The 10,653-nt window shown below is 40.4% G+C and overlaps 3 protein-coding genes across 3 annotated transcripts; 1 reads left to right on the top strand and 2 right to left on the bottom strand.

Moving 5' to 3' along the window:
- Positions 1-784: 784 nt before the first annotated feature.
- Positions 785-4,283, bottom strand: tmem167b (transmembrane protein 167B). Its single transcript, XM_080025649.1, has 3 exons — positions 4,134-4,283; positions 3,294-3,425; positions 785-1,921 (listed from the first exon to the last, which is right to left on the bottom strand). The coding sequence occupies exons 1-3, from the start codon at positions 4,141-4,143 to the stop codon at positions 1,839-1,841; spliced, it is 225 nt and encodes a 74-aa protein (XP_079881775.1). The 5' UTR covers positions 4,144-4,283; the 3' UTR covers positions 785-1,838.
- A 969-nt stretch (positions 4,284-5,252) lies between these two features.
- On the top strand, positions 5,253-6,634 carry LOC307249767 (protein FAM107B; the record flags this gene model as incomplete). Its single annotated transcript, XM_080026620.1, has 5 exons — positions 5,253-5,276; positions 5,503-5,539; positions 5,627-5,780; positions 6,214-6,358; positions 6,533-6,634. The coding sequence occupies 5 exons, from the start codon at positions 5,253-5,255 to the stop codon at positions 6,632-6,634; spliced, it is 462 nt and encodes a 153-aa protein (XP_079882746.1).
- Positions 6,635-8,164: 1,530 nt separating this feature from the next.
- b3galt6 (UDP-Gal:betaGal beta 1,3-galactosyltransferase polypeptide 6) lies at positions 8,165-10,355 on the bottom strand. The gene is made up of 2 exons (XM_080026822.1): positions 10,070-10,355; positions 8,165-9,588 (listed from the first exon to the last, which is right to left on the bottom strand). The coding sequence occupies exon 2, from the start codon at positions 9,575-9,577 to the stop codon at positions 8,558-8,560; it is 1,020 nt and encodes a 339-aa protein (XP_079882948.1). The 5' UTR covers positions 9,578-9,588; positions 10,070-10,355; the 3' UTR covers positions 8,165-8,557.
- Positions 10,356-10,653: the final 298 nt, after the last annotated feature.

Genomic DNA, 10,653 nt, shown 5'->3' with positions numbered 1-10,653 from the left:
GTATATAGGCCTACATTTAAAACATAACAGAACGGTGAGGTTACCTAAATTACATTTACTACAAACTGGCCCTTAAACATGGAAGAAAATGTTGATATGTCGGAGTAAGAAAGGCACAGGGGGTCAACAATTGTAAAATGATGGGTCCTGACTCCTGATATTAATAGGACAATTAAATCAAATTGAGCTATCAATAACACCTGTACTTTCCCTAATGAGACAAGTTAAACTGTGCACTTGCCTCTTTGTAAAAAGGTATATCCTAAATAATGACATTAAAAAGTACTTGTTAAGGGAATGGATAGGAGTGCATTTCCATAACAGTGAATTACAGTTTATAGGTTTGGTCATTCATAAACATTGAAAGTGGCAGACCTCAGTGTTTGTGACAAGCCACCAAAGGCTGTAAAGGAGTGACAGTTGGATGTACACTTACAAATACCATTGCCTGGGTGCATGTCCAGTCACAGTGTGTTGGAAAAGAAAATGTAAAATCTTGTCTGTTTGACATAAATAAAAAGTAACAAAATGCCCACCACGATAAATTATGAGGTTTGCCTTACACTGTGGGGATTTCTCTGACGTTTCTCTGCATCATGCTCTAAAATCATGCCTCAACTAAAATGAACTTGAAGGTGGTGAGCGTGTATGGATACAATTACTTCAGATTTGAACATCATTCAGGAAAAGAGAATAACTTTAAAAAGGGACGGTGATAAATGGAATTTCTCATTGATGTCACACAAGTCCTGATCATTTCTTATAGAAGACAACACAGAAATAGTCTGATTAATGTTTTACTCAAAATTGCATTGCATCCCAATTCCCCTCCACAAATTTCTTCATTTAAAAATGTCAAATAAAAAACAAAGGTGTCAAAACTAAACTCAGAATTACAATATGTGTGTAGTTCAGATGGCATGACAAACACCATCTATATTTGGCATTGAATTTAAAATCTGCAGGCAGGTCTGATACAGCTATCCAGTTATATACCTCTTTTAAAAACACCATTTCTCTTCTCTCTCGGACACTCTTCAGTTGACTCCTATATGACTTACAATTCAATTTGTAACAATGGGACATCTAAAACATGTTATCTAATATTAGCCAAAGGAAATACAATATACACCTGTGCAAAATGTGTATTTTAAAACTTTAACAAAGTCTGAGAGGCCAAACATCACTGTTAAGAAAAGATAATGCAACAAAAAGGTCAAATATAGTGTACATAAGAACATCTTTTATATATTAGCTTTTTTTATCTTCCCCTCCACCCTAGACAGAAGAAGTGATAAAGAAAAAAAAACAGCCTATCTGGGAGCAAGCAAAATGTATCTTTTTTCAGATTGATCACACATAACCCCCTGGAAAATCTCTATTGGTCATATCTTTTCCCATATATGTACAGCTAGGCTAATTTCAGGTTGTACGCAGGTATAAGGTATAATGCACACACTCGCCCATGATCTTCTGCATCCTTCAATATAAATATGAATGGGGTGTGGATGGAGACAACCAACAGTGTTACCGTACAACAGAATGATACCACGTGGCCAAACAGACTCTCTCCTCTAGTAATAACTGTGGGGATAGATTCAGGATGCCCTTCATGTCTGTAGTGCACACACTTTATTAAGGGAGGAGTTATGTACCCAGTCACCAGAAGGGGGCAGCACTGGCTAGTCTTTCACATGGGTCCACACAGGGCCAATGGGTTTTCATCGGTCACGTGATCTGTGGCGGTGTCCCACAATAAGGATTAGGCACGTGGCCACACAGATGAGTCTGTCCCCAGCCTGTATCTGTACAGTCTCTTCATGTCCAGTCTGACTGTATCATTTCAAGAAGACAACGTAGAAAGACATTGCCAAACAGGAAATCGCCACGGCAATGTGAAGCCGCGACCCAATCACCGCAGCTAAAGAAGAGAGATGGGAGGATCAGGAGGATTAGTGAAGTAAATGACAAGTCAACTTCTAACATGCAAAACACGGAGAATATAGAAAACGATGGAAACAGATGTGTTATCATCAGTGAGGTGAGATGTGAGAAACTGTTTTCCTAAGAACAAGAGACACACACAGACAGACACACACACACACACACACACACACACACACACACACACACACACACAGTATATAAGATGTATAATGTTTATAATGTATATAACGTTCATATGTGTATTGTGTGTATTGTCTGAATATTGGACTTACTGTATTTTGAAAATTTGCTTTGGCAACATCGTTTTTTTTAACTTTCATGTCAATAAAGCCTGTTTGAATTTGATTAAAGAGGACCTATGATGCTTTTTGACTTTTATGACCTATAAACGTTGTTATGATGATTCATAGTCATGCTTAACCATACTAAATTATCAAATAATGACTTACATGCATTTCGACGTATTCCCTGCTGACCGTCTGGGGTGTCTGTGCCGAGCACTAAACACTATTCTAGCCAGTCGAGAAGTCACGTGTTCAAAGCGGTCTACCCTTTGTAACTTTGTGACGTCGCATGTAACTTTGTGAAGTCACCACGCGGATGTTTCCATGTATGGTAATGCTGTCACTTCCCTGTTCGCGTCTGCCTCGCGCCCTTATAGGTCCATGCTCGCGCTTCCCGCCACTGAAAGTGTTCCGGAAGGAAGGTAACCAATCACAACGGAGTGGGGTTTGCAGGAGGGGGGGGAGGGGAGCGGAGATGGCCGATGCACAGGCGGAGGGAGCGGAGATTGCCGAAGCACACACACTCAAGTGTTGACAGGACGTGCTGGATCGCCAAAATAAGAGAAAGAGCTTCCCGAAAATCTACATAGTTTTTTGTGATGTGATTTGTGTCAGGTTGCTCTATAGCAGTGTAAAACAAGAAATTAAGACCAGAAAAGTAGTATAATAGGTCCTCTTTAAAGCTAGATTCTGAGCTCTAGGTTTTTTTTTCCCCATTCCCTCCACATAGCCCCCTTTCACAGTGGATATATGGGCATTCCTAATTCTTACAGCATATATGGAATTAATAACATCAACAATGGTTACTCAATACAACAGCCCCTGAACTGGGGATTTTTGATATTGTTATTATTAATGACACCTGTGCGTTCCCTGCTATGACATGTCAGCTTTGAAAAAAGGCGAGAGAATCATGTAAATTAACCTTTAGAACTGGTGAGTCGTTTTGCTGTTTTTCAAGTTTTGGTTTTTCCCATTATCGAATTTGTTGAGTGTGCCGTGGAATCAATTTCAAAAGTCGAAAGAAGCCGCACATTATTAACAAATGCATTACAGTTGTACCTTTGTAGAAGACGCCCCACACTCCTTTCTTTTCCGACAGCAGCCAGCTGTTGATGCGAGGCACCTTTTTGAGGTATGCACAAGTGCAGATGAACAGCAGCCCAAACACCAGGATGCCATCGAAGGAGTACACTATGGCAGATGGGGACGATATCATTACACAGACTGCCTTTACCAACCATAAACGATTAGACAATGTTGCAACTCAGAAAAGCTCTTGACTTCATATTATCTCCAAACAACAAACAATGACATTTTATGTAGGGAAATACATTAATGTTTCTGACGCTTTATGTCCGATATTGTCTCCAATATTTGAAGTGATTTGAACAGTAACATACACATTCAGTACAGTAGGCCCACTGTGTTTCCCCTGTAAGGTATTGCATGCAGTGTTCTCTCTGGTTTGTCCAGTTATTTCTTGCAGTTGCAGCTACGTTCGTAGTTTCACGCAGGTGGTCGACAACAGAAAATAATAGTATTTTCTCGCCAGTATTCATGACCGTTTCTCTTTATCATTTTAACTTTAGCTTTCTGAGTTTTTGCTTTTAGCATTTGCCAATACCCTAACGTTAGTCAGTGCTACCTAGCAAGAAACCCTGTAGCCTAACAACAACGCGATGTTAAAAGCCAAAGAGGTTTTCAGTGAGGACGAAAAAGCTTAAGAATACATGTGTAATTGTCACAAACAGTGTTGACGTGAGAAAGGAAGAATTTGTTTTGATGCTAACAGACTTGCTGCCCAGGGCCACGTCTACAGCTAACCTAGCTTCACGCTAGCAGCTAGCCTAACTTACATGTCGACACCTATAAGTTAGATGCATAATTCAGTCAACCTACCATTTGTCATGTTGGCAGTTTGCACCTGGACGTCGTTATATTATTGTATCGTCCTTTACATTAGCAATTCATCATGTGTTTAAATAAATTGGACATATAAAATAGTCTACTTCTCTTCGCAGTCACTCCCGTTTACATTTCCGGTTTGGTTTCAATAGCTGACGTTCTTCTTTTATGTTTGTTGTTGTCCCTCCCCCCTCCCCCCCAGTAATACTGCCACCTACCGGAATCCCCAGCTCCCTGCACATGCAAGATTCAAGATTCAAAGTGTTTATTGTCATATGCACAATAAGAAACATGTTCTCTGTCATACAATTACATTCTTCCTTTGTTTTCCACAGACTGAATGCCATGAAAGAAATATAAAACTATGCAATATACAATATACAAGTAAAATAGAAAAAAAACAGCAACAATATAGAATATGCCATTTACAAGGTAAATAGAAGATCAGCAACTAGATAAAATAATACTTAAGTGAAAATAAAATAAAACCGAATGGTGCAAATCCAAGAAAGTGTGCCGTTGTGCATGAGCAAAATGTAAAAATGTAAACAGTGGCGGCAGTCCTGAGGTAGAATAACAAATGCAAGGAACAAAACAGCCTGAATCAACACACTGGCTTTATGGATGAATAATTAAATTGTAATACACATTTAATGCCTGTGCACACTCCTTAACCAAAGACTCGAAGATTTTGCACTACAAACAACATCCACTACCACTGTTAGGAGCATTTGTCAAAACGTGTGAGAGTTACTGAATAACCCACAGCTGTTGTATCAAAGTGTTTCCCTTTGCTACAATTACCTGATTCTACATTAGGAACAGGAACATTTCCTCCATTCTATCATCTCAGCTCTTTTATTTCATGATGCGTCATCCTAACCTCACCATAATCCCTCCATGTGTTGTTGCTGCTAGAGGGAGACAACAAGTTTATCTCCTGGCTTGACGAAAGGGGTCGCAGAACAGTTAATAAGATTGAATCACAGGACAGTGTAGACCCACCTGCTCAGATCAGAGTCACTATAGCTGCGGTTTGCCTGAAACACCCAGTGAACAATTGCTCCTTATTGTGTGAGAACACACAGCTTCAGCATATCTCTCTTTTCAGCGATGCGTCTCTACCACGGTACGCAGGTAAGACTGTTTTTTTATCATTACTCCTGTGGTGCGATGCAGTTTTAGTAATGGTGTGAATATTGGATGATAAGAATAGTATTTGTTGAAAATGATCCTGTAAGAGAAAACCTTTTCTCAATAATAATATTTGATTTGGGAAATGTAGAAAGGTCTGTGTTGGTCATTTGACTTTTCATCTTTCACCAAATGGAATTGACCTACTTCCCTGCTGTTCTTCATTTAGGTATCGCAGCAGCACACATGTACCCAGAATACAAGAGGTAAGAGAAAGTAAAACAATAGTCAAGTTTATATTGCTTCAGTGAATCTAGAGAAACAAAAGTAATGTATTTATTTATTTGTTTCAGAGTGGATGACACGCTGGATGGTCCCGCCACGAAAGGTGATTGAGAGTAAACAGGAGGGTGGTGACATCATCAAAGCCAGAAAGCTTCCAAATCCTGTCCTGGCTTCTCACCAGCACACAGGCCTTCACCGGGAGCTGCTATTCTGCCACAGGAGGTGAGAAAATACTGAGATCAGACTGTACCTGCTGTCTATGATCAGGTCATATGCTCATTGACGCAAATGAGAGGTCATAAGCCAAGGGACATAGCAGAGTTTGCAACTCGATCAATGTGTATGATGGTACTGATCCATTACAAGAAATAAGATTAATAATAATCAGGACTATCTCCACACATCGGCGAGACACTGCATGCAAAAACATTGTTTTTTCAAGCACTGGTCAATTTTAAGATTGTTGGCTTTACCTCAATCACATGGGTTCTTTCATACAAGTATAAATACAAGTTCCGAAATATGTATATGGTGTTTAATTGACTAAATCATATTTATCCTACAACCATCAGAATAAGTTTTCTTCAATATTTTTTTGAATAACAACAATTGTATAATTGTCATTATCCAATTGTTTTCCCTCGTTTCCCTATAGAGGTGTATTGCCCAAAAGAAAGTCGGAGCTGCAATGTGTGCTGGAACACAGAGAGAGAGAGCAACACAGGCAGAGGAAGCTAGCCCTCTGTCCTCCCTCCGACCTGGGGGTGAAGCTTTGCACAAGGCGCCAGAGATTGCAAGCCGTACGTGTGTTAGTTTAAGAGCAAAGATACAAAACCACACAACTTGACACAGCCCATCTAATAATCTTTTTTTACTTTTTGGGCTCTATATGTGAGCACAGGCCTGCAGATAATGGCAGATACATGATCTTATTAAGGAGGATGTTCAAACACAGCTGTCTCCTGTCTTTACAGTATGAGCTTGAGGAGAAGGAGAAAGGTGAAAGGCAGGAGTGTGTGCCGGAGTTTGTGCACATGAGAGGAACCCTGAGACGCACACAAACTTTTCCCCAGTGACGACCATGTTAAGGCATCATTTAAATGGCATTTTGAAGTTGTATGTTGTAAATATTTTTCTAAAATCTCAGTTGTGTAAAGGCATAAAGCCAACTCATGTCTTTTTTAATACTCAAATCATATGGTTATTGTTGTTTTTTTGAGAATTTCCCATGATTGCATTTGACTGAACAATGAACATATAATTTTAAAGTTCACTTCAACACATTTATAAGAATAGGTGACAAAAACACATTTTACATTTTTAATAAAACATCCAAGGAGGCAGACCACGTACGTAAAAAAAAACAAACACTTACGTTGCACTGAATTGGTATCTGCTTTTGACACAACGTTCTTCACCAAAACAAACAAAAACACCGAACAGCGGGAATAAAAAAAGAGCTTGGACGTACGGTAGCTCTTTTTGAAGCATTCCTCAACCGCATGTGCTTCAACACATTGTACCCTTTAAATCAACGCTGTGCACGTTTCACAAGTTTAGGGACACATCGACACACATCACAGGGTTAGTTCAGGTTGGAGAGCTTAATGCCATAAAAAGTAATCATTGAATAATGATACATGGACTTTAAAATGTAATGTTGTTTTCTTTGTTTGAAAAAAAAAAGTGACCAAGTGCCAGCTGGTAGTCTTCATCCAGTTTTTGTGGTGCGTTGCAAACAATCACTTATAAATAACTTGACATTTTCTCTACACAGTTAATGTATTGACCTACACGTTTAAGTAAGACTGTTACAGAATAATTCATAAGAAGGCCTGCTGAATAAAACACATTCAAGCGTTCTCTCTTACACATTCTTTGCACCTCAAACAACACATGAAAACCTTGTGTACCGCTGCCGTAAACCTTGTAAACAAGAGTCTGACATTTTAAAAGTGAACATTTCTTGTGCATTTATTCTGTGAAATATACACGATTTATCGCCCTCAACACTTTTATAAATATAAAATCCACTCACAAAAAGCGGCAAACACAGCCACTGTGTGCGTCTCTCTCGACTCAGTACCAGTGTGTTGCGTTGGCTGCAGAATAAATTAACAATAAATAAAATACAAAAACAATTGGCTTTGACATTATTATATATAGACATTAGGCAGGGTAAGAATCTCTCGTCTGTTTTCCCCTGTACTATTTTACTACATAAAAAAATGATCTTAAAAACATATCTCATAGTGTTGGAAAATATTAAGCAAAGAGAGGTACAGCAGAGGAAGCACAGACAGAGGAGAGGAGAAGTAGGCCACCAACGGGGTAAACTCGCGGTGAGAAGAGCACTGACATGAGCAAATAACAAGGCAAAAGGGGTTTACTGGGACACAAAATAGGCAGAAGTTGGCTTCAAATTCAAGAGTTGATAGGTATTGTGTTTCAGCCTATTCTACAGTTCACACCACTTATAGTTGTGAAACCGGTAGTAGCGATCACTTAAAAGTCTTTTTTTCTCCACATTTAACCCACCCTACATTCAAATATTGTAATTAAGACTCATCAAACCTAAGACTAGATTAACATGTAAACTCGTTTTTAAAATTGTTTTCTGTTCGTAAAAACAGAATAAAGGCCATTGCTTTTCCTTCCTTTAACAAAATGTATTTGGCAAACATATTCAAAATGAACATGGGCATCGTAAAGACAGTTGGTATAAACAGAAAATACCATTTATATGTAATGTTTTTCTACCTATATCTGCTCATATATGACCAAAAAGCAGTGGAAATGCACTTTTTTTGGTAAGCAATTAGAAAGAAAAAAAATCTTCTAACAGCAATAGGGCATTTGGCATTGACGTATGGTGCTTGTTACACAACTTTAAATGGTGTAGAAATAGAACTGGATTAAAAAAACACTCCTTTAATTTTTAATTACTTGGAAGATACGAATATGAAGCCAACTTCAGCCTTGTAAAAAAAAAACAACAACTAGGGAATGCCATCCTTCCTTTGGCAGCACTGTGAGGGTGGCACTCCCCAGTCATACACATAGGACAGCCGCAGCTTGACTTCCTCTTTGCAGAGCCTGCCGTCACGCTGCAGAGTCTGGTGTTTCTCCAACATGTCCTCCAGGCTCTGCTTGTGTGTCACCAGGTATTTGTTGTTGCAACCACGCGACTTATACTCCGTGTCAAAGCGTGGGTCATGCGTCCTCCGTACATCCACCGGTGCCAGCCAGGCGCCCAGTGACACATCCTCACTCTGCCACGTCTTGAAGTAGTCTGCGTTCAGATGCACGTAACGCACCAGGTCAGACGAGAGGATGTAGCCTCCGCCCAGCGCGTACGGCAGGTAGTAGTCACAGAGCTCCCAGGAGCTTTCCCTCCACTTCCCGGCTGTTTTCACTCTCCCCCTCCCTGAGAAGAAGCCCCAGTACAAGCGGCTGGGCTCTTTCCCCTTCAGCTCCTCCTTCAGGAGATCCAAGCGAGCGAATGTGTCGTCGTCCGCTTTGAGGACAAACTTGAAGTCCACATTCTGATCCAGCCAGGTGTACATGTGCAGCAGCTTGATTGTTAAGTTCTCGTACGAATCCCGTAAGTCAGGCAGCAGGAGCAGGTCCTTGTGCCGCCCTTGCTCCGTGTTAAGGTTCTGAAGGTCCTCGTTGGGAAGCCCCTGTGTTCCCACCACAAACATGGCCAGGACATCGGAGTCCCGCTTGGCCAGCCAGGTGCTGCGGATGATACTCCTGCGCTCCGTGTACTTGGGTCCGGTGGTGATGAGGACCACCAGGAATGCTGACAGGTCTTTGGATGTGGAGGGGGAATTGTGCTGCTCTGGACGGGAATGCAACGTAATGGCACGAGGAGCGAGGCCTGGAGGACCCTGGTGACCCTGTTTCAGGGTTTCCGAGGTACATTTGGCCAGGAAGACCAGCACTACAGCAAAGCTGCATACAGTGCCGATGACCAGGGCCGTTTTGTGGCGGCACAGTAGACGCACCAGATTCATGGTGCCGAGGTCTGAGGTGAAAAACACAAAAGATAGTTTGCAATTAAGTCATTCAAAATATCAGAATAACAATTCTACTCATTTTAGGGTTTCTCATGGTATGATAAATGAAATATATGACTGAATAGAGGTGCAGCCAGTCATCACAAAGCACTACTTGATTTAGCTCGTTTTACAGCTGTGATTATATACATTACAGATGTAAACAAACATTTTGGAGCAGAAGAAAAGAGATGGTTTGTCTAATGTCCGTCTGCGTATAATAACAAAAGGGATGAAACTGGTCGTAGCACGTTATAAAGAGTGGTAGTGATGTTACACATTTGCACTTTAGATCACAGATTTTACCCAGAACTGCAGCTAGTTAACGAAGCATCCTCGCTTCAGCTGCACGCCCATGATTGTGTGTGGCACCAAAAGTTTACTTTACATTGTATCCGCGTCACAGCAATGTTATAAGCAGTTATGAATACATTAGTAATTAGAAGTTACCTGTGCTTGTTGCAAAGTACCTGTTCCTCGGGTAACACAGCCAGAACGGGCCACGGATAGCAGCTTTGTGGAGCTAACGCTAGCTAAGGAGATGAGACCCTCTGCGCACTTTGAAAGCTCACTCCACTGAAGGCAAACACACACAAGTTGCTCATATTGGTCGATAAAGGAGATGGAAACCGCTGCCTAAACGGCGTCGGCATGCAAGGTTACAATAAGCAGGTTAGGTTGGTCGCTGACAGAGCTGAGCATGGTATCAAATTCATTTTTTGTTTCCCAGTGTGAAAGCAAATCAGTTCTGAGCATAGATGAGTGGCCATGACGAAGAGGAAACGGAAGTGAAGCCCCCTAAAAGAAGGGAATTAAAATAACACAATATACACTCATATGGATAAATATTTTGTTTCTATTTTATAACTGTATATTATTATGATAGGCTATACTTTGTTTTAGAACATAACGTTGAAAAGAGGACATTGCCTTGTGAAATTGCCAAGAACGACACAATTACATGTTATTAAAAATACATGAGCAGTAAGAACCTAAGAACTCATTAAATGTTATTATATATATAATTATGAAAC

Source organism: Ammodytes marinus, assembly GCF_949987685.1.
Source record: "Ammodytes marinus genome assembly, chromosome: 4".
NCBI classification, from domain to species: Eukaryota; Metazoa; Chordata; class Actinopteri; order Uranoscopiformes; family Ammodytidae; genus Ammodytes; species Ammodytes marinus.
Note: the sequence above shows the minus strand (reverse complement) of the source record. Positions and strands in the feature narration are given on the sequence as shown.

Bases quoted from the DNA above. Each gene is read 5' to 3' on its own strand.
- tmem167b (XM_080025649.1), bottom strand. The intron at 1,922-3,293 runs GTACAACTGTAA...TCTCTTCTTTAG, and splicing joins GTGGGGCGTCTTCTACAAAG to CTGCGGTGATTGGGTCGCGG.
- b3galt6 (XM_080026822.1), bottom strand. From the start codon at position 9,577: ATGAATCTGGTGCGTCTACTGTGCCGCCACAAAACGGCCCTGGTCATC.